The sequence below is a fragment of the Agelaius tricolor genome, unplaced genomic scaffold (assembly GCF_023055355.1).
Source record: "Agelaius tricolor isolate 1412-34295 unplaced genomic scaffold, bAgeTri1.0.p SCAF_51, whole genome shotgun sequence".
In the NCBI taxonomy this organism is placed as follows: Eukaryota; Metazoa; Chordata; class Aves; order Passeriformes; family Icteridae; genus Agelaius; species Agelaius tricolor.
This window is the reverse complement of record NW_027269311.1, coordinates 1,409,523-1,437,398: the sequence shown is the minus strand read 5'-3', so window position 1 is coordinate 1,437,398 and position 27,876 is coordinate 1,409,523. Positions and strand designations below refer to the sequence as shown.

At 51.5% G+C, this 27,876-nt stretch overlaps 1 protein-coding gene across 1 annotated transcript in view; it reads left to right on the top strand.

Annotated features, from left to right (window-relative positions):
* The first annotated feature begins 2,402 nt into the window (after positions 1 to 2,402).
* LOC139604485 (hydrocephalus-inducing protein-like) overlaps positions 2,403 to 27,876 on the top strand; it is a 41,583-nt gene continuing 16,109 nt past the window's right edge. The window contains exons 1-9 of the mRNA XM_071455638.1: positions 2,403 to 2,771; positions 11,730 to 11,849; positions 13,612 to 13,746; positions 15,183 to 15,382; positions 18,424 to 18,542; positions 22,996 to 23,114; positions 24,283 to 24,506; positions 26,028 to 26,095; positions 27,043 to 27,275. Coding sequence (XP_071311739.1) covers positions 2,403 to 2,771; positions 11,730 to 11,849; positions 13,612 to 13,746; positions 15,183 to 15,382; positions 18,424 to 18,542; positions 22,996 to 23,114; positions 24,283 to 24,506; positions 26,028 to 26,095; positions 27,043 to 27,275 — 1,587 coding nt within the window. The remainder of the gene's footprint in view (positions 2,772 to 11,729; positions 11,850 to 13,611; positions 13,747 to 15,182; positions 15,383 to 18,423; positions 18,543 to 22,995; positions 23,115 to 24,282; positions 24,507 to 26,027; positions 26,096 to 27,042; positions 27,276 to 27,876) is intronic.

The following is a 27,876-nucleotide window of genomic DNA, read 5'->3' as shown; positions in this document are numbered from 1 at the left end:
CTCAAGGCCCTGACAGAGATAAGAGTTTTTACCGTTTTTCTTGCTTTCCCTTTTTGCATCTAATCTCTTTTCAAGAATGTGTTGGTTTTTTTCCAGAGGAAGCGTTCGAGGTGGTCCAGTGTGGATGGGGAAGTGCTTGGGAGCAGCTGTGGCATGGATGGGCCGTGCCCTTGGAGAAGGCTGAGGCCATGGTTTGGGAGCAGCTTTTCTTGCAGCCGTGGGTGGCGTGAGGTGGGTCCCTGTGTGCTTGGCAGGGTGGGATCAGAGCTTTTGGGAGATGGCAGCGAGCACAGGAGCATCCTGCTCTGGGCAGCTGCTGAGGGCTGGATGTGCCGTGGCTGGCTGCAGGCTGGGCACATGTCCTGCCCTCCTGCTCTGCTGCCAAAGGCAGCAGTTATGGGCAGCTCTGGGCACAGCTCTGGGCACAGCCAGCATGGCCTGGGCACCGCAGACCTTGGCACAAGGGCACAGGAGCCCTCAGCTGACGGGCGGTTTCTGCTTTCTCTCCTTGCAGCCGGGCTCTGCGGCTGCTGAGGCTGCTCTGGGCTCTGCCAGGGCTCTGCTGGGCTCAGCCCTGGGCCCAGCTGGGCTGGCTCTGCCCTCACATTGCTCTGACAGCTCTGCATCAGACGAGCCCGTTGTGAGCACAGCGCCTGAGCTTTCTGCTTTGGCAGGTGAGTGAGACTCTGCTGCAGGCCCAGAGATTGCAGCTGGGGACACACATCCAATTGGCAAGGACCCAAACTCTCCACAGTCCCAGCTGAACGCCTGCATCTCCACAGGGTGTTTGTCTGTCCCATTCTACCTTCTTGATTGGCTGGAATGGTGCAGTTGCACTTTCTTCCTCCTCTAGAAGTGCCACGAGTGGGCCAAAGCTGGCGAGTGGGCCGTGCTCCTGAGGCAGTGCAGTCTGGAGGTGATGGATGGAGAATTGCCCTTCTGCACCTCCAAACCAGAGCAAAAAGCTGTCAGTGGGACTTTGTGTCTTCAAGAAATCCCTGACAGTTTCAACGGGAATGTGCAGCTCATTTCCAGGCTGTGGTAGGCCAGGGACAGGCATTCGGAAGATTTCGGGCTGTAACGGAAAATTACAGGAATCCTTCTACCCCCCTCCCCATAGATAAGGATCACCCTTAGAATGTAGCCAGACGTGTAGCCCCCCTAACCTATGCATGCCAGTAACTTTCCACTCCACACTAACCCTAGAAAGTATAGCCAAACCCCTGTCTGACGTAGAGAGACCCCTTAGTCCATAAATACCCTTAAGACCCCTCAATAAAGGCCTTTAACCGTCCACCACATTGGTGTCAGCGTCTGTTATTGGCCACAAGGGATCCCACGAAGGAGATCGAAGTGCTGAACTCTGAAACCAGGTCATCGCGGCCTTCACAAGAAGGCAACATAGTGGTGCCAAAACCCGGGAGCAACGAGTCTGGGCGACAGGAGTACTCCTGGCCAGGGGACAGCACTCAACGCTGGAACGGCCATAGCGAAGAAGGGGGACGCCCCAGGACCCGCGATTCGTATAGAAGCGATAGCGAAGGTCGTAAGTTTGATACATATGCAATGGGGAATCAAATGTGAGCTCAGGAATTTTAATCTCGCATTGACGAGACTCCTAGACCTTGGGGTCATTACTAGACCCATAGATATATTGCACTCTGAGGTGTGGCAGAAATGCACTGTTGCGCTAGCAGAGGACACAAAAGCCACAGGCAGCAGCAAAAGCCTGAAAGCGTGGGGGAAGGCAGAAGCTGCCCTACGCAAAGCATTAGAAGAACAGGAGACGTGGAATGCTGCGCGCTCCTGTTTGTTAATCACGCCACAGCTGGGGGAGGGGGCGATAATATGAAACCCCCCTGGTGGCGACCCGATTGAAAACGGGGAGACGGGGGGGCTGGGCACATCCCATCCCTCCTCCAGCCCAAAGCCCCCGGAGCCCTCGGAGCCCCCGGGGGACCCCCTGACCCTTTCGGGGGACCCGCCGGGGCCCACACCACCTCCGGAGCCCCCTGGAGTGCCCGCAGACCCCTAACCCTAACCCTTCCCCGCCAATAGCCGACTTAGCGCAAGAAGCGGAGGGACTCGCACGGTCCTTTTGGGAGGGGTTGGCGGCAGAAGCCCGAAATATCGAGAGGGCTGGCGCGTGGGCGAGCGGCGGAGGGGATCCGCCGCCTTACCCGTTTGAATATGGCGCGGGTGGCCGGGGAGAGGGGTGGAGCCCGCCAGCCCGCGGCGGGAAGAACCCAGAACCGCGGCCAGCCGCGAACACGCATGCACGGGAAACCAGCGCTGAGCCCATGCCCGGCCGAGAGCCGCAGGTCCCAGCAGACGCGCATGCGTGGGGGTGCAACAGAGGGCAGGCACTCACCCGGGAGCCGCGCCCACTGCTGCCACCATATATGGGAGAGATCCCTCCCTGCGGGAGGCAGGGCGAGCCCAGGGGGCGGCACCGGCAGCGGCATCAGCACCGCCCCCGAGGGGAGGAGCGGGGCCGTAGCCGGACAAAACGGCAGCAGAGACCGGAAGTATATTGGCAGTCGACTTCCGACTCTGAAGGGAGCCACAGCTCCCCGGATCGCTCTGCGGAGCCCACCGAGTCCAGCAGCGACTCGGAAGCAGAGAAAACAGAATTAATGCAGTTTCGGACGAAACCAAATAAGACTTTTAACACAATCGGGAACCAGCCCCAATACGAACTCACCGACTGGGGTAAAATCAAAATCGAATGCGCGGAATGGGCACCCGCAGCATCGGTGCATGCCTTCCCGGTGAGAATTACAGGACCCCAGGGGAACCAGCAAAGAACGTATACTCCCGTTAATTCCAAAGACGTTCAGACAATAGTAAAAGCTATCTCAGAAAAAGGAATTAACTCAGGGATGGTTTCCACTCTCGTGGATGGTCTTTTTAGCAATGATGATTTACTCCCTTTTCATATAGTGCAAATAAGCCGTATGCTTTTTGAGAGGGAGGGGACGTGCGGGATTCAGCCCCCTCCCGCTATGGATGCGAGACGGCCCATCTATGCCAATCCATAGTGGGGCAGGGGATCTTCATACCCTATGCTCCCACAGGCAAAAGCACACAGAAAGGGAGAAACATGACCTACCCCAAACCCTTACCCACAAGGGTCACTGACGTCCCGACTGGCGATGAGGAAGCCTTCCAGATAGGCCAATCAGCCAGGTCAGGCTCGAACCCAATCCTTCGCATGTTAGAAGCTACCTTTTTATCCCTGAACGAATCTAACCCTAACCTAACCGAGTCCTGCTGGCTTTGCTACGATGTTAAACCCCCCTTTTACGAAGGAGTCGCTTTAGATACCCCCTTCAGCTATTCCACAGCCGATGCCCCTCGCCAGTGCAGATGGGACACAACCCGCAAAGGAATTACCCTGAGTCAAGTCACAGGTCAAGGCAGATGCTTCGGCAATGCAACCCTAGCTAAGCGGAAAGGCGACATCTGCACCGAAGTAGTTGAGCCCGACAGGAAAAATAATAAGTGGGTAGTCCCATCCACATCTGGGATGTGGGTTTGCCAGAGATCTGGAGTAAGTCCCTGCGTGTCTCTTGCCAAATTCGATAACTCTAACGATTTTTGTGTTCAAGTTCTGATCATCCCTAGGATCCTGTACCACTCAGACGAAGAGGTGTATCACCTTCTCGAAAACAACAACCGGCTCCACAAGAGAGAAATATTAACAGGTATAACTATCGCAATGCTGCTCGGCCTAGGAGCGGCTGGAACGGCAACAGGTGTCTCAGCCCTAGCAACTCAACACCAAGGACTGTCCCAGCTGCAGATGACCATCGATGAGGACCTGCAGAGGATCGAGAAATCCATTTCCTTTCTAGAAAAGTCAGTTTCTTCACTCTCAGAAGTGGTCCTGCAGAACAGGCGAGGACTGGATCTCCTGTTCATGCAGCAAGGGGGCCTGTGTGCTGCCTTGAAAGAGGAATGCTGTTTCTACGCTGACCATACAGGAGTCGTTAGAGACTCCATGGCAGAACTCCGAAACAGACTGGCTCAGAGACAGAAAGACAGGGAAGCCCAACAGAACTGGTTCGAATCCTGGTTCAACCAATCACCATGTCTAACTACCCTAATTTCTACCCTAATAGGTCCATTGGCAATGCTGCTTTTAGCTATTACCTTCGGGCCATGCCTGCTGAACAAGCTAGTCTCATTCGTTCAGGCCCGCCTAGAACGGGCTAACATCCTGTTCATGGGACAGCCACAATTCCTGTGAATTCAACAGGGGACCTGCCAGTCACGAGAGACTTGCCTGGCAGAAACTTACTCAGGTTTCCCAAGACCCTTTTCCCTAGTCAGATCTCAACTTCCTACCTCATTTTAGTGCCTATGTATAAGACTACCTCGTTCATTTGTGAAAGAGGGGGGGGAAGTGTGGTAGGCCAGGGACAGGCGTTCGGAAGATTTCGGGCTGTAACGGAAAATTACAGGAATCCTTCTACCCCCCTCCCCATAGATAAGGATCACCCTTGGAATGTAGCCAGACGTGTAGCCCCCCTAACCTATGCATGCCAGTAACTTTCCACTCCACACTAACCCTAGAAAGTATAGCCAAACCCCTGTCTGACGTAGAGAGACCCCTTAGTCCATAAATACCCTTAAGACCCCTCAATAAAGGCCTTTAACCGTCCACCACATTGGTGTCAGCGTCCGTTATTGGCCACAAGGGATCCCACGAAGGAGATCGAAGTGCTGAACTCTGAAACCAGGTCATCGCGGCCTTCACAAGAAGGCAACACCAGGCTGAGAAGGAAGGGCATCTTCTAAAGGATTTGGGCTTTGACAGAGTTTCCATTCCCAGTCCTGCTTGGAGCTGGAAGGGCACAAAGCAATTTCCTCTTGCTTCGAGCACAATTTAAAATAGCAATGTTGGAAACAAAGCCCAAAACCTTTTAAAAGGCTGCTGACGTCAGTAAGATGGATCCATGCTATCAGCACATTTACAATGTAAATAACTGAGTTCTCTTTTTCAAAAGATCATTTACCTCTTAATGCAAAGAATGTAACTTTGCATTTATGTTTTGTTTTTTTCACTAACATTATATTTTTTCTCTAACACTTGGATTTTATTCTTATCTTCTACAATTTACCTATTTTTTCCATTTTTCCTTTTTTTTCCTTTAAATAGAAAACATGTCCTATAAAAGGAATGTCCTTTGCTCCTGGTTCCCGTGTGGAGCAGCTCCCTTCCTGCTGGCTGAGCTGCTCAGGCAGAGCCTGGCAGCTCCTGGCCCTGCAGGGCTGAGGCTTTTCCCTGTTGCTGGGCACAGACTAATGGAGCAGCACTGCTGAACACGGGCAAACAGAGGGACCAGGAGCAGCTGCCTCTGCCCACCTGAGGCTCCAAGGCCCAAACTCTGAGCAGCCAGGGCTGGAAGAGACTGGCAGGATCTGATCCCTGACTCTGGGCCAGGCCTGCACAAATGACCCCACAGCAGCAGCAGCAGCAGCAGCAGCAGCAGCAGATGGAGCTGACTTTCAGCACAGCCCCTGCCCCTGTTCCCTCCTGTGTGCAGCGGTGTCACAGCAGCCTGAGGCACCTGGGAGCCCCCAGTGCCAGCAGAGACTTGAGATGGCAGCCCTGGGCTCCTGGAGGCTGTGCAGGGAACGGAGCTGGGCACTCCCTGTCCATGGGGAGCTTGCAGATGGAAAAGGCTGCTGTGCCCAGGCAGCTCCAAGGGCACAGAAAGGAGGCTCTGGAGCACTGGGTCTGTGCCAGTGCCACAGTCCTGGGCAGCAGCCAGCCAGCCCTGGGGAACAGAGGGCACAGCACGAGGGACAGAAGCAGGCAAGGGCAGAGACTGGAGAGAGCCAGAGCCAGGAGCAGGAACAGCTGCTCCATTGCACTCTTGGAGAAAGTTCTGGGCTGGTTCCAAGCGCTGAAAGGCGTGAAGGGCAGAGAGGAGGCCACAGCAAACAATGCTCTTGTTTGCACAGCCTCCCCTCTCCGTGTCCCAGAAGGAATTGCATGGACTGTGTTCTTCTCTCCGAGTCGTCTCGTTCAGCATGAGCAGCTCAGCACCAGGAGCTGAAGGAGCTGAAGCCTCAGGCCACAGGAGCTGGGCAAGAGGGAACTTTTGGAGCAAAGGAATGCTGCTAAAATAGCCCCAGCTGAATGCAGTGGATAGAATCATGGAATCACAGAATCCTTTCTGTTGGAAAAGCCCTCTGAGCTCACCCAGGGCAGCCGCTCACCCAGCAGTGCCAAGCCCAGCACTAAACCACGTCCCTGAAGTGCCAAGGCCTGGACACCAGCCCTGAGTGAGGCCTGAACAGCAGGCCCTGAGCCCAAGGTGGCCTCTGGATGAACCTTCCAGCCAAAGGTTATCTTTGTATCTGCTCCCTAATGAAATATGCATGGTCATTAGCACTGTGATAGATGTAGCCACTCATTAGTGAAACATGTATTGACCTTTGTGTATTTAGAAGCCGGACAAGGCCATGAAATCTGACATCTGGCCTTGTTTGGGGCTGAATGGTCAAAGTCACCTCCCTTGGTTCCTCCTGGGGCCCTGGCCAGCCTTTGGGAGGGACCCAAGAGGAGGATGAAAGCAGATGTTGCCACACTAGCAGTGCTGTCAGTTTGTCCATTCAGCACTGTCAGAGCTGGGCCCTCTCCCAGCGGGGTTGGAGCCTCACCTGGGGCTGGAGGCACCTGCAGGAATTGCCAGTGCCCAGGAGTGGCTCTGCAGCCCTTGGCTGTGACAGCTTCCCCAGCTGCTGTGTGGGTCTGGGCGATGGTAAAGGCTGAGGGTAACTGGGGCTGGATCTTTCTCAATCACTGCAGGCAATCTTTGGTGGGGATGGTTGGGTGCATTGCTGAGCTGCTCCTGTTGTGATTCTTTGCTGCTCTGAGCTGCAGGAAATGACACTGATTCCTTCAGTTGGTGTCTGTGTCTTTGGTGCTGACCCTGCCCACTGGCAAAACAAAACTGGCCCAGTCTGGCCAGATCCCAACAAAATGTCACTTGTTCAGTGTCAATGTGAGGAATCAGTGCCATCAGAAATTCCCAGATGGGAAGCCCTTCCCTGGAGTTCCCTGGCTCTGGAGTGGGCTGAGGTTGGAGCCCCGTGGGAGCAGTGGGGCAGTCGGGTAAAAGAGGCTGAACCCCTGGATGGCTTCAAATGCATCCAAAAATTGCACATGGAAAAGGAAAAGAACTTGTGGGCTTTGGAAGACGGGGGTGAATTTTGTTAATGACACATTGGAAACAGCACCAACAGAAAGAAAAACTGTTGTTGGAACACTCCCACATGGGGTGACAGAAGAAGGTTTTAATCTTGAGCTCAGGTTTACTTGTGCAAGTGATAATTATAATAATAATAATAGTAATAATAATAATAATAGTAAACCACAATAATAAACATTTATATATATAATTAAAAATTGATAATGTGAAATGAGGGTGACAGTAGTAATATGTCAGCTTTGGCTGCTCACTGTGACACTAAATACCCTACAGAACAGGATTGGCCAGGACTCTAATGTCAGTGGTAAACTTTGTGAATTTTATACAGACAATAAGGGAAAAAGTGATAAATTTGGCTATTTTTATCAGATTTGCTGATACTGTGATGCAGAGTGCTTTGTCTGTTCCTGTGAAAAATTCAGTGATTAAGCCTGCAGGGCTTTTCATATCCCAGAAAATCCACAAGCTGCAGGATTTGTTGAATGGGTGAAGGGGTTGTTAAAAAAGCAGTTGAAAAAATGAGGAGATGGGAACCTTTGCCCATGGAGAACCCATCTCCCAGATGTGCTCCATGCCCTTAACAATGGCCCACTGGGGAAATGGAAACCCCCTGGCTGTGCACGGCTGCCCCCAGTTTGCAAATCCAACCATGGGCAGTGAGACTTGGGCTGCCTGGGAAATTGTTCTGGCTGTGATGGCCCCTGGCAGGGCCAGCCCAGAGGCTGCAGGGCTGGGCCTTCATGCATTGGAATTAATGAGGAGCAATTCAAAGCAAATGAGAGCTATCAATACTGAAACAGGAATTCAGATTCCTCCAGGGCACTTTGGTTTGGTAACTGCTCCCTTGGAGCTTGGCCTTACAAAGTGTTCCTGTCATGGCAGGAGGAATTGATGCAGAATATCCAGGAGAAATTGCAGTAATTCTTTTAAAAGATAGTGACCAGGATTGGATTAGTCAACCCCATGACAGGGTAGCACAATTATCAATATTGCAATTTTAAGAAGGATTGTGAAGAAAGGAGATCCACCTGCAATCACCACCGTTTGTGGAGAGAAAGGGTTTGGATCCAGCAGCCCTAATAATGGAGCCAGAGTGTGGGTCCAGAGGCCAAATGGCCCTTCCGAGGCAGCTGAAGGAGCAGCTCCTGGGAAAGACAACTCTGAGTCCTGAAACCTGGGCAGGAACAATGGGAATGTGTCCCTGCAGCCAAGTGTTCTGTGTGAGAACAAGTAGATCTGACAGGATATTGTTTTACACATGCTGCCAGACCAAATCTCCCTGTTTGCCCCAAGGGCCCCTTTGGGAAATGCTCTGATCCACGGGGCTCCATGTGAAGGCTGCTGTGACACTGAGGGACTTGCACAGGAATTGCATCCAGGAGCCCGAGTGCCCCTCAGGGACTGGGACCCGGCCCCTTCCAGCCCGAGGGGAAAGGGCCCCCCCAGGCTGTGTTAGCCACAGACAGCATGGTAAAGCTGAACAGCAAAGGGCCTGGGGGCATTATTCTGGAATTATCATGGTGCCAGCTCCATGGACAACGGAATTCTTGTTCCTAACTTGAATGAGATTGAGAAAAATGGATGAAGAACGGTGTCACAAAAGTACTACAGGTGTCTGTAGGTTGTACCTTGATAGTCAGCCAGAATCTTTGTCTGCCACAAACACCTCTAGTGTTTCACCAAGGGGTTAGTCATCAAAATGTAATGATGAGTTCTGATGGATTGCTGAGCTTCTTTTGTAATTCTTTGCTAATGATGATGTGCTTTGCTGAGCTTATCCTTTTGTAATTCTTTGCAGCCTTGCATGATATAAATGACACAATTCCTTAAGTTGATGTCTGTGTCTTTGGTAGTGACCCTGCCCACTGGAGAAACAGGGCCCCCTCTTGCCTAAGTGTTACCTGGGAAGGCAGAAAGCCTCCCTCCAAAATTCCCCCTTCCTCCTTGTTCCCCCCCTTCATACCCTGAGCATGATGTGTGTGACTGTGGTCACAAGGGTTTTCAGGATGAAGAAGAGACGAGAATGTTGACTCCATGATCAGAAGGCTTCCCTTCCCCCTTGCATTGCTATCACAGGATGGCCTCAGTAGCTGGGGCATTTGGGAGGGTTGGCTTGTTCCTATGGCAGCACCTGACCTCCAATCAAGGGGTGAGACAGTGATCTCCACCACTGGACAGAGAAGAAGGAGTCGATTGACAAGACTTTGGGAGGGGCTGGAGGTGTAAAAGACAGAACATCCATTTTGTAGATGAGCACATGGTGACTGAATTCTTTACTCCTGGTGCTGTATCCTTTTCTTGATTCAGTCTTCTGCTGTATTTTGATATGGTCTTAATAAGGCATTACAATATTTTTGAAAGTGAAAACCTTTTCTCACATGGGGAATGTAGGGCAAGGTTGTCCACACGGGGTCAGCTCCAAGGTACAACTTCACTGACCTGGCCAGACCTCCTTAGGAGAGACTCTGGATCAATATCAATCACAGAATGCTGCAATCACCTTTTGTATAATAGGAAGAGCAATAAAAGACACCCTTTGAGATAGGAATACATATTACTTAGAAGCTCTTTGAAATATTTCTCTATAACAGTAAAAGGAAATCTTCCTGCTGAACTGCTCCAGGCCAGAGGAAATCAAGGCAGAGCCATGGTTTGTCAGGACTTGCTTGATCCTAATGAGCCCCGTGGTGAATTTGAAGCTGAGTCTGGAACCTCAGGGCCTGAGAGGAGATTGCAAAAAAACTTTCCAGGAGTCCAAGTCAAAAGAAAACCCCAAAGTGTCTCAAGGCATGAATGGGTCCCACTGAGGTCCATCTCCAACACAGGCTCCTCATGGAGTCCTTGGAGGAGAGAATTGGAGGCAGAAATTGGACAAAACACCTCTCAGAGATTCAGAGTGGAAAGGAACATCCAAAGTACCTGACGGGGTGTTAGATTTTGCAGGCTGCCAGATGTACAGGGGACTGGCCCTGGGCAGAAGGGAATGGATGTGCTTTATCTGGATCAGTGCCTACTTAGAGTTGTGTTTAAAGCTGCTTTTCTGGCAGGACTGGCTCAGTAGAAAGCACAGTCCAAAGGGGTAGGTGACCGAGGTGGGCTGTTGAGCAGGAAATTGGCAGCAAGCGACACGGAACACAATCCAGGTTAAGGATTGCCCTGGAGAGGGGCCTTGGGAACACCTCAGGGAAAGGCACAACTAAGGCACAGTGTGCTGCAGCCACTCCCTTCAGCAGACTGTGTCTCCTCATGGAGTCACACACAAGACCTGCTTGTGTCTCTGGTGTAACAACAGTGTGACTGGAGAAGGCAGACAAAGCAGGGCAGAGCCTTCTTAAAGCAATGTCTCTGCTCCAGAAGCATTTGCTGTTGTTGTGTCTTTCCAGACATGCCTCTGCAATGGTATTAAATAAGATGGCAATAATGACAAGAAAGCACCCATTTAAAGCTAATGGAAAAAGGAGATACCAACTCTACTCTTACCCAAGTCGCTGAGAAAATAATTGAACCTTATCCTCATTCAGCATTGTCATTCACTTGTCTTCTATCCTCATTCACTTGTCTTTTTCCTGACTTCATTTTTGCCTTTACCTGACTTCCTGACTTTATTTTTGCCTTTACCTCTGTTAGAAAGGCAGTAACTTTTAAATGCAATGAAAGGGGACAAAATCATCCAAGCAAAAGAAAACTGTTTATTAGCAACCACACACAGGGGCGTGTGTCTCCCTGCCCCCGAAAAGGAGCAAACACACCCTCCAAGAAAAAAGCAATCTTTGTATGCCCTTTGTACCCAGCTGGGACAGTCCCTGGCCCCTTTCCCCCGGAGGGGTACTCAAGAACTTCCATTCTCTCTGACCACCAACTTTTCTGTCCCCTCTCCTCTCATCCTCCTTCCTTTTGGTCAGGTCTTCAGCCAGTTGGTGCTGCCAACTCACAGCAACACCCAACACACCAAGCTGAACAAATCCAAACTACAAACAACACATAGTACCAACAAATTCCATTCTTTCACTTAAAAACCTTTTGGCTTCAGCCAAATACCACCTCATCTCTCACACCTCCTCTAGTACTGTTCTCTTCTTACTGATGCTTAAGTTCTAGTTCAAAACAGGTATTTGCAGTTGTGTGGGCCTCAGTTTCCCTGTCTCAGAGTAAAGGACATCCCAAAATTGAATCGGATGTAAATTTGTGGGTCTTACTTACTCCATGAGTGCTCAGTCAGTGCTCCAGTGGGCACAGGGCTGTGCTTAAGGAACGTGCTGCCTGGCATTCTGGAGAAGGAAAGCTGGAGAAATCAAAAGAGCAACTTGGCTTGAGCCTGCTCTAAGCTGATCAAGTAGTTCTTGATCAGCTCAGAGCAGAGGTGGGTGAGCCAGAGTTTGCCCAGTGTGTCCTGGGCACACATGCTCACCCAGAGTCTGTGCTTCACTGGGGATCAGTGTAAGGGATCCTTCATGAACTTTCCTCCCAGCAGCTGAACCTCTCCCTGCTCTCTCGCCTCTCCAGCTGTCACCAGCTCCCCCGAAACGGAGCGTGTTTGGGGTTTCCCCACGAGAGCTGGTATTTCAGAACGTCGTTGCTCATGAGGTCTCTGAAATGGTGCTGTCTATCATGAATAAGGACAAGGTAAGTGCTGGCACCTGGAGCTTTAACACTGTGCTGGAAGAGGAGAGTGCTGTCATTCCCCCAGTGTACAGCAAAGCAAGTTATCTGCTGCAGCACATCCAGAAGAAAATGTCTCAGCACCTTTGTTCTGCAAGTTGTGGAAATCTTCCTGTGCTGGGAACTGTCCCCTGATTTTGGCCATGCATTGATGGTATCTATGCCAAAGGAGTTTCCTGCTCTTGAAAGCTCTGGATTGGTAGGAATGTTGAGCCTGTACAGTTCTTACCTGCTCTCATGCTTTGCCTTGAGCTAGACCACATCCTGGGTTTCCTTGGTTAATCTTGGCTCCTGGTAGGAATCTCTGCCTCTCTCAGCCAGTTTGGCTCCCTTTGTGCAGCTCACAGTCAGCTCAGGGGCTGAGTCTTCTCCACTTTATGCTGGAATCACTTCTCATTCATGGCATTGGCACTGCAGGAAATGTGTTCTGAAAGAGCCCTGCAATCAGAGTGATGGAGCAGAAGCAGTGGGAGGCCTTTAGGTGCCACTTCAGGCTCCTGCTAAGTTTCATTCAGCTCTGCTCAGCTTTTCCAAAAGCAACACGGTGCTCTGCTTTCCCTTTGAAGAACCACAGCACATCCAACGCTCCTGGAGGTTTTCACCTTCACTTGTGATTGTTTTGCAGTTTCCCAAGAGAGTTGAGAGGGAAAAAGTTGAAAAATGTCACCAGTTGTGTTCCAGTGTAAAGAGGAAAACAGAGACCATTGGAATTTCTGTCAGGGAAACATTTCTCAAATGAGCCTTGTGCCAAGAGTGGGCTGGTGGGAAGAGACGGGAGGGAGTCCAAATCATCTGGTTTAGACTTTCTGAGAGCATTTTGGTGCTCAGGGGTTGATGATATCTGTGTGCTAGAAAATGCATGTGTGCTGTGTCTGTGAATCCCAGAGGGCAGCACCTGGCCTGCTGGCTGCAGGCAGGAATGCCCAGCAGCCCAGCTTGCCTGCACAGGCAGCAAGAAGCCCTGGAGAGCCAAGATTGGCTTTGCATACTGGAACCACACTGTCACTCAGTGCTGGTCATGTTTCTCCAGGCAGAAAATGCCTTTGAAGCCCAGAGTCAATAGGCACAGCCTGTCTGTGTTTCCATCACTTTTGGCAAGCTGAATGCTCTCATGGTTTTATGATTCCTCCTTGCTGCTTTACTGCCCGTTTAAATTCTCTTTGCCATCTCCTTGTTTTAGGGATTGTCTTGCTGTGTTCCTTCTTTTGCTTTTCAGGTTTACTTTTATTCCCAGGAAGGCCACAGTGGTTTGGTCTCCTCTCTTGCTGCTCTGCCTGCATGACTCTATCCCCAGAATGTCCCTACCCAAACCTCATCTGCTAGAAGGGAATTTTTTCCTTCCCCCAGGACAATTTGATGCTTTGCTTTCAGGTAGCACATTCGCCCCTGGAACATGACAACTTCATGGCTGTGTGCAGGCAGAAGCCAGCAGGTTTTTTGGCCTTGTTGAATATGCAGATGACTTGGTTCAGGTGCTCTGTCTCCATCCTGCTGGTGCTGACCTGCTTGGCCCTTCCTTCCCACCAGGCACTGCCTTACTGGCCCTGGCCACAATGCTGGAGCCAGACAGGAGGGATTCAAGCTCAGCCTTGTGAATGATGTGCCTGTGCCTGCACAGCTGAAAGTGCTTTGGGAAAGGGGCCAGGGAGGGATGTCAGCAGGGCACGGACAGGTCTCCTCTCGTTTCCACAAGTGGCAAAATCATCATGTGATGTCTTTGCTGCAGATTGCTCAGATGGTGAAGGTCTGCATGGAGAGCTCACCTTACTTCCAGCTGGCCTGCCCCAGTGATGTGTACCACATCGTGCCACCAGGCGCCTCTGCCCCTGTGCGCATCCGCTTCAGCCCCGACGAGAACAAGGTGAGGCTGGAGGAGCCAAAGCACACAATGATCTCCACAGCCATTGTTTTCCCTGCACTCTGCTCCAGCCCATTGCATGCTGTGAGCTGGGCTCCAGGCCCTGGGCAGGCAGCCTGCAGCAGCCAGTCACACCTTGGCACTGCTGGCAGGCACTGCAGCCAGGCCTGACAGGCTCTGCTTCCCCTCCCTGCACATCCCTGAGCATTCCCAAGGGAAGATGCACAGGGAACAGGATGAAAATGACAAAGAGATGTTGACAGATGTTCAGCCATCTCTAGGTCCAGTGGAAGGGGTTTCATTATTATGGAAAACACTCGAGGGACAAAGAGGTCAGAGAGCTTTCCTCCTTCCTGACTGCCAACAGCTTCCCTGCCTGCCCCTGGGCTGGAGCAAAGACGGTGCTTTTTCACCCCCTCTGTTCTGCAGCCTTGCAGCTGTGCTGTCCCAGAGCACAGGTGACCAGGGCACAGCTGCAGGGGCAGGGCAGAGGATGTGCTGTGCCCGTGAGCCCAGCCTGGCACAGGCACACTGGGCTCTGGGTGCCCTTGGTCAGCAGGAGGTTGCTGAGCTGCAGGGGACTTGGACACCTGCCTGAAGGAGCTCGTGTAGGGCAGGTACAAGCTGCAGGCAGAGCTGTGGGCCCAGAGCCTGTGGCAGTGGCACTGCTGGGGCTCTGTCTTCATGCCTGTCACTGTGCTTGCTCTGTCAGCTGGCACCCATTCCGTGCCAAAGGTGCTTCTGCATGGAGGTTTGAACGGCAGTGCTGAGGCCCTGGCAAGTCTGATCTCACTGCTGGCATCTGGAGACTTGTTCATACAGAAGGGTTTAGGACATGGCATGGAAGGGAGGAAGCCTTGCAGGCAAACAAAGAGAGGCCCTTTCCAACAGCATCCTGCAACCTCTTAGCACTGTTCTTCTCCTGACTTGGTTGGAGAGGCAAAGTTAGAGGGGAGTTCTGAGCCAACTGATGTTTCTGCACCAGGCCAGAGGTGCAGGATCTCTTTGGGTGCAGCTGTTTTCTCATCTTCCTCTTGCTGCTTAGAGTCAGTTGAACACTTTGTCCTATTCTCAGACAGTGGGAATATAGAAACCTAAAGAGGAATGTGCTGTGTTCCCTAGCTCCATGTTCCTTAGAAGGAGCTTAGGAATTATTTAATATCATTAAAATTTGTGAGTGAAAATGATGGTGGCCTAGGGCAGTTCTCCGTATGACCCAAGTGACACAAGAGCTTAATGCCACTGGGATAGCTTTTGCAAAGGGCACTGGTGCCTTTAAAATGTGACATATTAGAAAAACTCAGTGTTCATTTTAGGGTGGAATAGATAAATTGATGCCCAGTAAATTGATGCCATGGATGAGTTACAGGAAATGGTTTTTCTTCTGCCACGGGGATGGCACTAAATGCCCTGTGCTGAGCCAGTTTCTTTTCCTGCAGGATTATTCCCATGAGCTCACCTGTATCATGGCAAAGGAGAAGATCGTTGTGCCAATTCGGGCCATCGGTGCCCGAGCCATCCTGGACTTCCCTGCCCAGGTGGACTTCTCCGAGTGTCCGGTCAAGCACAGCACCCAGAAGACTCTGCTGGTTCGCAATGTCGGTAACCGGACAGCTCATTACCAGCTGAGCACCCAGAGGTGAGGCAGCTCATCTGTCCCTGTGCAAAGGATATCACCTTTGGGTGAGAGCAGAGTTGGGAAAGAGCAGCAAAGGAACCAGAGCATCAGAGCTGCTGCCCTGCAGCCCTGGCTGGAAGTGAGCAGGATGGATGGCATCTGCTCTTGCTTTCAGTGTTCTTAGCAGGATGCAGCCTTTGAGCTTTCTCTGTCCCAGATTTCCTGGAGGGTGCTGGAACACGTTGGTAGCTGGCTTGCTGAGCACAAGCAGCTTCTGAAATGCTTCCTCACCACTGCCAGCCAAACAGACCCATTCTCTGGGAGGCCCCAGGCACGTGGCTCTCCAGTGGTCCCTGCATCAGATGCCCAACATGAGCTGTGCTGTGGGCAGCTGGTGCAGTTCCTGTTACTAAAGCTGCTCTGATTTCCCTTGTCACCTCAGAGCATCAGCTGCCTTTTCTGTTCCATGATGAACCTTTGAAAGCCAGTTTAAGATTTCAAACAGATGATTTAAATCTCTGAATAAGGCTGTGCCCCCTTTCATTGAGATTTCTTTTGGAATACTCTGAAGTTCCTGTGTTTCTGCTGTTTTTTCTTTTTGGTTTGTGTTAAATGTTTTCCAAAAGATCATGAACTCTTCACTGGGAGCTTTCATGAAGGTCGAGCTCCTCTAATGCCTCTCAATGTACCACATGCCCATAGGTAGATGCACAGGTGTATAGGAAATAGGAGATATTTAGGGAAGATGTGAAAAGCACTTGGGCTGATTTAGAAGGTAAAAGTACAGAATAATTTCTGCTGGAAATCATCTGAGCAGACACACTGCTCAAAGCAAGACCAGTGTCTGGGGATTGCAAGGTGCCATTGGGAGATCTGGACCTGTCTTTAGATGCCATACAAGAAAACAAACAAACAAATGGACCTAGTTAAAAAGCAGAAGAAAACAACCTATTAAAACCCCCTCCATAGCTTCTCTTTTCTGCCTGTTGGGTGCAATGGTGATTCATTGAAAGGGCAGCTCTAACAGGGTGAGAACTGTCTTAAGGAACAGCTCACAATTAACAGAAAAAAGGCCAAAATTTAGCCTGCCAGCCCCATCTCTTGGCAGTGGTTTTCATTTGGTTCTTACAGTGTCAGGGATGTCTCCTTCACAGCTCTTCTATCTGTGGGCTCAGGGAACAGCTTAGTGATGTTGGCTGAAATGCAGATGACTGCTACAGCAGGAACAGAGGAGTCTAGTGGGTACAGCCCAGGGATGTAGGAGATGCAGGGGCTGATTTGCACTGAGTTTTTCAGTCCTGGAACTGAGTCCTGGACTTGGCTGGATCCTCTTCTCCTGATAATTTGAAAAGAGGAAGATACCTTCTTTCTCAGGCAAGAGAGAAAGAAGTCACCCCTGAAGTCACCCCGAGGAGTGTTATTCCCATCCTGCCATCTGAGGGCAGGAACATGTAACATGGGGCAGCAGTGGGAAGGGAATGGAATGGAATGGAATGGAATGGAATGGAATGGAATGGAATGGAATGGAATGGAATGGAAGGTAGTGCTGAAGTGTGGCCAGGGATTCCCTTAAATGGCAGCTTCTCTGTTCTGGTGGAATTTCTGGCAAAAGAATAAGAAGAAAATCCCGTGCCTTGCCCCCAGCAGGCACTGATCCCCCCGAGCCCCAGCAGGGACCTGCAGCAGTGCTGGCATCAGCCCCGGGGCAGATGCAGGAGCACGTGCACTGATCTGGCTCTGGGGCTGCTGAGGCCTTGTCTTTCCTCCCCTCCCTCCAAAGTCTCACGTCCAGCACATAAACATTGCTGGCCCAAGGCTTCTCCATCAGGCAGTGATGGTCTCACCAGTGGGAATGGGAACAGCTCAGCCCATCATTGCAGCAAGAGGTCCTGAATGAGCTGAACCTGAAGCAAGTGACATCAATCAAGCTCAGCTTGCCAGATGTTCTCTTTATTTCTGTGTGTGATGTAATCATCACCAAACTCCCCAGAACAGACTTTGAAATGACAGATTGACCAGCAGCAAAGCACCCAGGCCAGGAACTTTTGTTTCCTCAGTGGGGCTGGAGAAGAGCACAAAGCACATTTCCCCTGAGCTGTCCCTGAGCATCAAAGCACAGAGTCTTGTGCTTGTCAGGCAAGAGCTCTTTACCTGGTGACCAATCCTGATGGCTCCTGTTAAATCCAAAGTGCACCAACACATTTGCATTAACATTTCCAACACCTCACACAGAGTTTCTCTGCTGGGCCAAGCAACAGTTACCAGCCTGGATAACAAGCCACAGTCCCAGACTGCATTGTTGATAAACACACAGAAACCTCCTGTTCTGCTTCCTTGATGTGCTCCTGCTCATGGTGCTTCATTTAGCATGGGCATGGGCTCCTTCAGACTGTAAATAGCATCCTCCTTTTGGGTTTCCATGTCACTCTATTGCTCTAATCTGCATTTGCACTCTTTCAGAGTTTTGACTGCTCCTTTTCTTAGAGCAGCTTTCATTGAAATGTTGATTAAATGTGCCCTTTTTAGGCTAAATCAGGATATTTTCAAGGCAAAATAAACCAAAGAATCACACTGCAAATTCAACTGTAACTATTCCTTGGTCTTCAAGGAAAAGTTCCTTCTCCCTGTCTGATTCCTAGGCTGTAATATCCCAGGACAGGTAGTGCCCTAACATCTGCATCTCCTGAGATGAGGTTTATAGGCAGCAGGAAAAGAGAAATTCCTGAGGCAGTCAGTGTCAAGTTCTGCATGCAGATAGCTCTGAAGCCTCTCTGTGCTCTTCACAAACCATTCTCTGATGGGATTGCTGGCAGTGGGACCCTTGAGCCTCATTGCAGAGAGCTGGATGCAGAGTATGGGGGAGCTGAGGTCATTTTACCCCCAGGATCTTGTGAGGGCTGGATCTCCTCAGCAGTGGCTCAGTGGCTGTTTCTGAGCCTGTCTGTTCTGTCCTCTGCTGCCTGTGCTTGGTTTGCTCCCTGCTTGCCCAAGGGAGCTGCAGTGCAGCAGGAATCTCCTGGCCAGGTGTCCCCCCAGCCCTGATCCCTCTCTTTGTGTTGCAGTCCTTTCTCCGTGGTGCCGACCGCAGGAACTCTGGGTGCTGGGGACACCATGCAGGTGACAGTGACATTTCATGCGCTGACCAACGGGGAACATTTTGGGTCCCTGTGCTGCAACACAGGTGAGTGCTGGCCCTTGCAGGGCACAGGACAGTTCTCCACATGGCTCCCTGTTGTCCCTCCCCCTGCATTCCCTCCAGAGGTACCTCCCTGTTCAGCTTTAGCCCAAAGAAAACTGAAAACTCCTTGGTGTTCAGGGGCTTGAGAAAGTGGATCCCGTCTAAAGGGTGAAGATTTTTGATTCCTGTTTTGCTGGGAGTTGCTGAGTGGAGGAAGGAGGATCCCTGATTCTCCACTACCATGTGGCTATGCCTGGGTGAAGTTTTATTTGATTCCTGGGCCGTGCTGGATGTGAGGTCTCCATCAGACTCTCTCCAATGCAATGGATTTCTTGCACACCTCTGTCCCATATGCTGCTTCTCCACTGGCTTGTCACACATCCTTTTTCTATGTGGCCCTTACACATATATATAGTTTCTGTCTAATAACATTTTCAGGCCCTCAAGTTCCTGTTTGGTGACAAATCAAGACCAATTTTTCCCTGTGCCCATTTCCCAGGCTGTTCATGTTGGTACAAACCTCTCACATCTATCTCCCATTTGATTTCTAGACTGAGGAATCCCATTCAGTCTTAATGTAGAAGCTGCTCTGTACTTCTTAATCTTTCTATTGTCCCTTTTTTATTTAATGTGCAATGCGCCAGCTTGGTTTTTGAGATCAGAACAATAGAAAATATTTCAAGACTGATGTGGCTGTGGGTTTGGACAGGGAGATGATGATGATGATTTTCATGGTGTTCATTTGAGAGTGGTTTGTCATATTGCAGAGCCAGGCTGGTTGTGTTTCCTCACCTGTGTCCCCTCCTGCTGTGCGCTGTCACTTCACTTGTTCCTCTGGGCCTCCTTTTGCTGCCCACCTGCCCCCAGGCATATTTGCTGGTCAGCAACAAGGGATCCAAGGGATCAGGAGAGATGGGAGTCTCGTGGGATGCCCAGGGAGACCCTGGGCCAGGCAGGGCTGAACAGGGCTCCTCACCCTGTCACCTGAAGGACTTGGATGCAGAAATCCCAGTGATCTGAGTGGGTCACCAGAGCACACTGACCAATCCCACTGTCCATCCTGTCACCTTGGGGCCAAAGCTCTACAAACACACTCAGAAACAAGGGGTTTAAGGAGCTGCCCAGGACATCCTCACCACTCTACACACAGAGCTGTCAGGATGTGACAAATGGACTGATCCACAGAACTGCTCATTCAGATAAGAACTGTGACACCTTCTTTTGTGCCCTGGGATTTGTTCTGTTCCTTGTGCTTCCATCAGCCAGTGAGCTGAGCAAAGACTCCCCTTTGCTTTGTTCCAGATGAGCAAAGTATCCACACAAAGCTCCATGGAGATGCTGTAGATGTTGATGTTGTGTTGAGCACAAATTCTGTCGAGGCTGGCAAGACCTTCATCACCATGGCATACCAGACAACCGTGTTCCTGGAAAACAGGAGTAACATCACAGCCCACTTCCAGTGGAAGGCTTTGCCTTCTGAGGAAGATGACTATGAAGAGAAGAGGAGGTTGGTTTGGAAGATGCATTTCAGTGAGATATATGGCCCAAGACTGAAACTAACCTATGGCCTCAGGGGGGTGTTGGTGCTTTTGAATGGTTTAGGCCAAGTAAACCATGCCTGGCACTGGGGTGTGTGTCCCTGGGCTTCAGGAGCTCAGCACTCAGCATTCCAGTTCCATTTCTACTCCAACCAGGAATGGCATTTTGGGAAGGAAAGGTTGGTTGCAATGACTGATTTCCTCAGGTTCTAATTGGGCTCCTGTCTCTCTAATCTTCTTCCTACATGACCTGGCAACATCTCCCCTTCCCAGGGAAGGTGGGATGCTCTGTGACCTTTATGTGCATCCCCCAAGCAGCTCAGTGGGAGGAAAAGCCAGCTGAGGTGGTCGGTGGATTCTCCCTCAGTTTTGGCAGAGGCTTTGAGCCAGGAGGTTTCTCAGGAGGGATGTTGGCTTTGGAAACCTCTCCTGAGCTTGCAAGTGTGGGGTGAAACTCCCTGCTGTGCCAGTGAACAACAAGTTATCCTCTGATCCTTGTGGGACCCTCGTGGCTTGGCTCAGCCTTTGCTGGGGAGCTGCTGCTGCTCCTCCCCAAGTGCTTTGCTCTCCTGCACTCCCACTTCTCTCTGCAAATCTGTGGCTTATTAAATGATCAGCTGGCCTTGTCTCTCCCTGGGGCTGCAGGCAGTGTCGTTTGCTGCACCCATCGGGTGAGGAGTGGCTGGAAAACTTCACGGAGGAGAAAGAAGTAGAGAAGGTGCAGGGCTTTTCTGAAGATCACACTGCCCTCCTGAGAAGCAGGGTCCAGGAGAAGAAGGCAAAGGTGCAAGATGACCCCCTGCTGTTCGCCAGTGACAATTTTTTCATTGAGCCATTGGTAAGTGACACCCGAGAACCTCATTTTCTTCCTCTTCCTCTTCCTCCTCCCAAGCACCCTTCCCCTGGCTGCAGTCACTGGGCAGATCCTCAGCTGGCCCCATGTGCTGGCAGGGAGGACGTGGAGTTTCTGGAGCGGCTGCAGAGCTCCCTGCTCAAAGCATTTGTGCCCTGCAGGCTCAAGGCAGGGCTGGGAGCCTGACACAGCCCAGCTCTGCTGCCAGGCTGGAGCTCAAGGCCCTGTGTGCGTGTCCTTGCAGTGTCACAGGGAGCAGTTCCTGTAGGCAGGGGCTCCCCCCACACGTGGGGCTCAGCAGAGGCTGTTGGAGCACTGCCAGCTCACACACTGACCTGAAGCTTGCAATGGTTCCCTGGCAAAAGGAGGCCAAATTCAGCCCAAGGTTAATGACAGAAATGCCAATCCCCTCCTGTAACCAGGCCTTGCACTATTGCTGAGTGTCCCTTCCAGTGTCATCCTTGTGTGAGCCTGGACACAAGGGTGCAAGGCTGAAATGGGCCTTTGGAGTTCTCCTGCACACAGGGACACAAAACCTTTTCCTTTTCTGGTGATGCAAGCAAACTGCCACGTGCTCCCATCAGCCAGAGCCCTGATTCTGAGTACTGGCATTGGGAGAGATGATGAATGCCTGGTGTCTGCACGGAGCAAAATCCCTTCTCATCTTGCAGTAAAGCCCAGAATAATCCCAACCTCTGCTTTCTTTCAAAATAGCTTAACTAATATCTGTAGTTGCCTCTTCTTGGTTACTCCTATGGCCCATCTAAGGCCAAGAGCCACCAGTGCACAGTGGCACTTACATCCCATGGAGCTGACAGCAGCATGATGGGACCAAGAGCTTGTGTCAGAGCAGCAGGAATATTGTGGAGAGTGGCAGCTGATCAGCTGAGCATTGAGAGCTTCCAGCGCTGTGTTGAGCTGGGTTTGGAGGCTTTTCTTGGCTGCTTGTGTTGTTCACTCATCATTGATGCTCAATCAAGGCTTACAGGCCTGTGGTTGGAAACAAGAAATGTGGAGTTTGAAGAGCAATGCTTTGCTGTCTCTTTCTGTTGTAGGAGGGAGAAATTGGGCCGAATTGTTCGGCTGAAATCACGGTGACCTTCAAAGCCCTGGAAGCACTGGAGTATCAAAGTGTGGCTTACTGCCATGTCTCAGGTGCAGCTCCTTTGCCCTGCTCCTGTCCCCCTCAGTGAAGCCATGGTGCAAGCCTGAGCCCACTGGGCTCCCATGGAAGTGCTGGGAAGAGTCCCTGGTCAGCAGGGCAGTGCTGGCACATCCCCCCTGGCCCTGCAGCCTCCAGGGAGTCTCCTGTGCAAGGCCAGGGCTCAGAATGCTGGCTCTGCCTTACTGATCCCAGAACAGCCCAGGCAGTGCAGGGAGAGGTTTTCATGCCACGGCTTTGCCAGCATTTCCTCAAAGGCCAGAGAGCTCCAGAGCAGAACAGCTTTAGTGAACAAGCACTAAGCCCCTGCAGGCCCCTGGCCTCCAGGATGGGTCCATTTGCCATGGATCCATCATCAGGTGGAAGGAGCTGAGTTAGAAATGTGCTCCCTGGCCCTGGATCACCTCCCAGTGCCCAGACAGCAGCAGAGCAGAGGTGGCTGAGCCCCACTGAGCACAGGGTGTTTGTAGAAGGAGCACCCTTGGCCAGCAGCTGCTTCTCTGCCTGTGTGGGAGTTGTCCCCTTGCAGCTCTCACTCTGTGGAAACAGAACACAGTGCTGAGTGTCAGAAGGGGAGCACTTGGGCAACAAAGGCCTGTGCTCCTGGCCCGGGTAGTTTGGTAATTGCCAAACTCATCATGAGCTTTTGTGCCTGCACTGAATGGATTTCAAAGCTCCTCTAGGTGCACGGGAAGGAAACCACAGAATCACAGTATGATGAGGGTGGGGTGGACCTTAAAGATCATCTAGTGCCAAGGCCATGGGCAGGGACACCTCCCCCTAGACCAGGTAGCTCCAAGCATGAGTACATCCAGCTCAGAGTCAGGGACTAGCACTGAGGCAGCCTGGAAAATCCAGTGTGACAGAGGGAATGATTGTACTGCAATGGACATCTCTCCCCAGGCCGTGAGATCAGGCTGCCCCTGTGCCTCAGAGGGGAAGGCCAAGGACCCCTGGTTGAACTCAGCTCTCCTACGCTGAACCTTGGGAAGGTTTTTGTCTACACCCCCTATGTCTATGAGGTGAGCAGCAGGGCTTGGGATGGATCCTGATGGCTCCTGAGGCAGCAGCAAGCCTGGTGGAGCTGTGGAATTGCTGCCAACCTGGGCAGCTGTGAGCAGGGAATATTTGATGTACTGCTCAAACCTGGGGGGTCAGAAACGTGTGTCTGTTGTTCCTGAAGCCCCAGTCCCTGCTTTTGGGCAGCCTTCCTTAGGGATCAGCTGGGAGGCTTCCTGCAAAACAACCCCTTGCCACATGAAACCAACACTGGGTCAAAAAGCTGCATGTTCAGAGGCTTTTGTGGCAGTGCCAGACACAAGGCACCTTTGGACTGGGCTCTGCAGAAGCAGCTGCAACAAACTGGCTGCCTTTGAGCTTCAGCCCACTGCAAACAGCTTCCAGTCAAGTGTCCCTGCTTATTGCTGAAGTCACAGGAAATCCATCCAGCCTCCTGGCTCAGTGCTGGCCATTGCAAAGGGCTTGGGAGTTCTCTCCCTTGCTGACCAGTCCCTCACCACACTTCAGCCTTGGTGCATCTCTGGCTCTGGAAGGAGAAAAGTGTTCCTGGGAATAAAGCAAAGGATTTTTCTACCTATTTGCCTCCCCCCCAATAGTGTCAAGTTTGCAAAAAATTCATGAGAGAGCAACTGAAAGAGGTAGAAAATGAGGCACTACATCATGCCAGACACTTTCAAAAGCGCAGCTGGGGAAGGGAAAGACACGCTGAGTTTTCTTACCAAAGGATGGTGCTGTCTGTACATTTTGATGCTGATGCCTCATTCTCAATGAATTGTTTCCATGGTATGGGAAAAGGTGAATGAGTAGATGGTGCTGTTGGAGCTGTGCTCACTGGGGCAGCAGCAGCTCTGGGGTGATTCACTCCGCAGCTGCAATCACCCCACTCAGGGCTCTCAGGGCCAGCTCCCCATGAGCTTGGTGATGCTGAGCAGAGGTGCACTGCTCTGTGTCCATGGGATAAGCCCAGGGTGACTGCAGGTCTGTGGAGTTGCCACTGCTCTGCATGAAAACCCAAAGGCAGAACTTGTCCTGTTGTATCTTTTGACTTCTGCCATTCAGCAGCACAAAGCATCTTCTGCCTTTGCTGGGTGTTCATTGCATCATTAGACAATAACTCACAAGAAGGGAAGGTTCCACCTGTATTTCCATTTTGCTTTCTTGCTTCTGCAGGTGGAACTGATTAACCAAGGAGCTCTTGATGCTCCCTTCACCTATATCCCTTCAACCACAAATGTGGACTTCTGCTTCACGGTTGAGCCCGAGCGGGGCATGATTGCACCAGGTGGGACCCAGACTGTTCAGATCTCCTTCCATACCACCGTGCTGGGGAGCTTTGAGGAAAAATTCCAGTTCAGTGTGGCTGGATCTCCTACACCTGTGATCCTGACCATCAGGTAAGGACTCTGGGAGCTTGGTGGGCACATCTGTAGCTGTCTCTGGGACATCCCCCACCTACCTCATTTTGGGGTTGAGCAGAGAAAAAAGGTGATGCCTGAGGTCTTAATCTCTGCTGTGATCCTGGCATTGCCTTAGTGTCAGGATGCCTCCTGCCCTGTGTGGTACCCAGGAGCTGCAATGACTCCTCCCTGCAGGGATCTCCCTCTGCCTTGGGCCATGGCAGGCAGTGGGATGGAGCAGCTCTGGGCAGCAGCTGCTCTGGGATGTCCCACCTGAACACCCAGCAAGGCCCCCAGGGCTTTGCAGATGGGCCAGCCTGGGGGATTCTGCCCCAGCAGCAGTGTTTTTAAAAACTTCCATTAATAATCCATCCCAAATGGGCAGCAGCAGCCTCAGCTCCCCTCTCATGGCCATGCTGTGGGGGACAAGCTGTGCTCCCAGCTCCTGTGCACAGAGTGCTCTGGTGCCTCCTTTGCACAGCCAGCAAAGGGCTGATGTGGGAGTCAGGAACTGTGCAGCAGGAACTGTGCCAAGGACTGGGGTACCATCCCATGGGCTGGTGCCATGGCAGGAGACAATCCTGGCCCAGCCAAAGGGAGAAGGGCTGATCACAGGGGAGGCAGAGCTCAGTCCTCAGCACCACAGCAGTGTGAGGCCTTGTCCCTGCCAGCCTGAGCTATGTGCTGCTGGGATAATGCAGTGTGAGCAGGAGAGCTGATGCTGGCTGCTCTGCAGCTTTGGAGCTGGGCTCCTGCTGTTGGGGGGCACTGGCTCAAGGCAGTAAAGAAATGAAAGCAATCTGCACTTGATTGTACCAATAAGATAAGGGAGATGGATAAAAAGGAACAAGGAAGTTATTATTTGGCAAGAGAAAAGTGGTGAGTAGGTCTGCCCATAGTGGAGAAACAATTATGCTGGCTTTGTTTTTGGAGGAAAAGTGCTGCTTTTTTAGTTTGGAAATCAAGAGGGAACATTTCACCAGTCCTTTCCTCTAGGATTCACCTGTCCCCTGGGTAGAACTGTTGCTGCTCTTTTCAGAGGATGTTTGGGGCTCCCCTGGATTCATGTCTCAGAACTGTGTCTGTAATGATTGTGTGGGTCAAACTCTCCTGAGAAAGCTCCTCCACGGGAACAGCAGTTCCAGCTAAGAAGGAGCAAAGCAGGGCACCTGTGGCTGGAAAGGCTGGTTACAGAAGTTTGTGGGGACACCTTGATGTCCATCCCATTGCAGCTGGGGAAACTGAGGCACGGAGCCCTGTCTGGGTGTGTGTTCAGGGTCCTTCATGGGACCCCCAGCATCCCAGGGGCTTCTCCTGCCTGCCCATCAGTGGCTGTTGGCTGCTGGCCACTTGGCTTGAGCTGCCTCCTGTGCACAGGGCCCTGTGCTGAGCACACGGTGCTGTGTTGGTTGGAAACCCAGGGTGCCCTGAGCCCAGGTTTTGTGCCCCGAGCCACGACAGCCGGACCTTTGCAATGCCTTTAACCGAGCCCTTTCCTGCTCTGTCCTCGGCCTCCAGGGGCAGCGTCACTGCACCGAATTTACACTTCGACCTCCCTGAGCTCGACTTCGGGGACATCTCCTTTGGTGAGTGTTGCCTGGGCTGGGACACAGCGTCAGGGATCTGTGCCTTCCAACAGAAAAGCATCCCTCACTCCTGGTCTGCCCCAGCAGCCTCTTCAGGCTCTGAACTGCTGCTGCCTCAGGGGGCATTTTGCCATTGTGAGATCAAATAGAACCAAGGAATAGAAAGGCAGTATTTTCTAGTGTCTCTGTCCTGCTTTAAAAGACAGATCCCCACCATGTGTGGCGGTATCTCTGGCTTTGCAGGATGGAAAGCAAATCTCAGAGCCAAAGTGGGGATCCCCTTGCAGGCACAATCACAGTGAGCAGCATGGCTGTGGTGTCCCTGTTTGTTGGGTGAGGTGGGACATGGTTCCTAATTGCTAATCTCAAACCAAGGCTGGGGTTTGCCCCCAGTTGAGTGGACTCTGAGCTGTCATGTGCTCAGTCTGTTTGGCCCAAACCAAGAGATGCTTTAAGGGTCCTGCAGAGAGAAACTGCATTAAGGTGCATCACATTCTAGTTCCTGATTCCATCCTCATTTCCTTTTGCTGTAGCTTCTTCTCAATGACAACTCACTGTTTATGTATCGTGAAAACAGTGGGAATGTTGGCAGACTTACCAGGGAATTTGACAGCTTGAATTCTCAGAGTAAATGCTGGGTCTGGGTGCACACTCATCACTGCGAGATAACTGGTGCTGGTTTGGGGCAGGGGAGGGAGCTCCTTCCCCTCCCAAAGAGAGCAGCTTGCAGTGTTCAGCAGGGCTAGGAGTGGGCATTTTCAAGGCTGCAGTCTGGAATCAGTGTCAAAGGGAACTCAGTGATGATTAATTCCTCATGCAGCTTCTCGGTGAGCTGTAGTTCAGAAAATAAAGAGCTAAACTCCAATCTCACTTTTATCCTGGCAGGATATTCCCACCAGGATCATGCCATAATGGGTGCCTGAATGGATATTTGTGTCCTTTCCTAGGCTTTCCCTATACCCAGAGATGTCGCCTCACCAACTGCTCCATGGTGCCCGTGACATTCAAGCTCCGCATGTCGGACGATGGCACGCAGCCGGCTGTTGACAGCCTTGATCAAATCCGCAAAGAAGGTGACCCATCCTGGAGGAAGGGAATTCATTTCTATGTGGAGCCAAGGGAGTTCACAATGAATCCCAGCCAAGGAACCATCCTCCCCCAGGGACACCAGGACATTGAGGTATGGGAAGAATCCAGCCGTAGATGCTTCAGCACCAGGGCTGAAGCTTCACTGGAGTGTGGGAGGGCTTTAGCTCTGGTGCCAGCTTTGAGCATCGTGGGAGTGAGAGATCTGCACTGCTGGGAGGCCTCTGCTAGCTGGCTTACCCGGGATGTTCCTCAAGGAGCACTGGTTTGTTTCCAAAATCCTACACTGAGATCAATACCATATGGTCAAGTCCTGAAGCCATTCTTTTGCTTTTGAGAGCGATTTCTTTGATTGCAAGTGGGCAGAGCAAGGATGAGGCAGAAGGTGGTTGTTAGAGAGATGTCATTGTATAAAGCAGTTAGCTTTTCTTCTTGGTCTCATTTTCCCTCTCCTGAGGAGCAGAAAAATTTGTGTTCACTGCAGGGATCTCCAGTGGAGACAAAAACCTCTGCAGCCATGTGTTGCGGTTCAAATTGATTTTATCGATTCCTTGTTCTGTTGTACACCCATGTTCTCCCTGAGTTGGCTCACGCCTGTGTTTTACCCTCCCTCAATGCTGTCCCTCATGCCGTTCCCTGCCCCTTGTTCCAGCTCTTTTCCCTGCCTGTCTAGGCAACCCAGCCCCTTTTGTTCC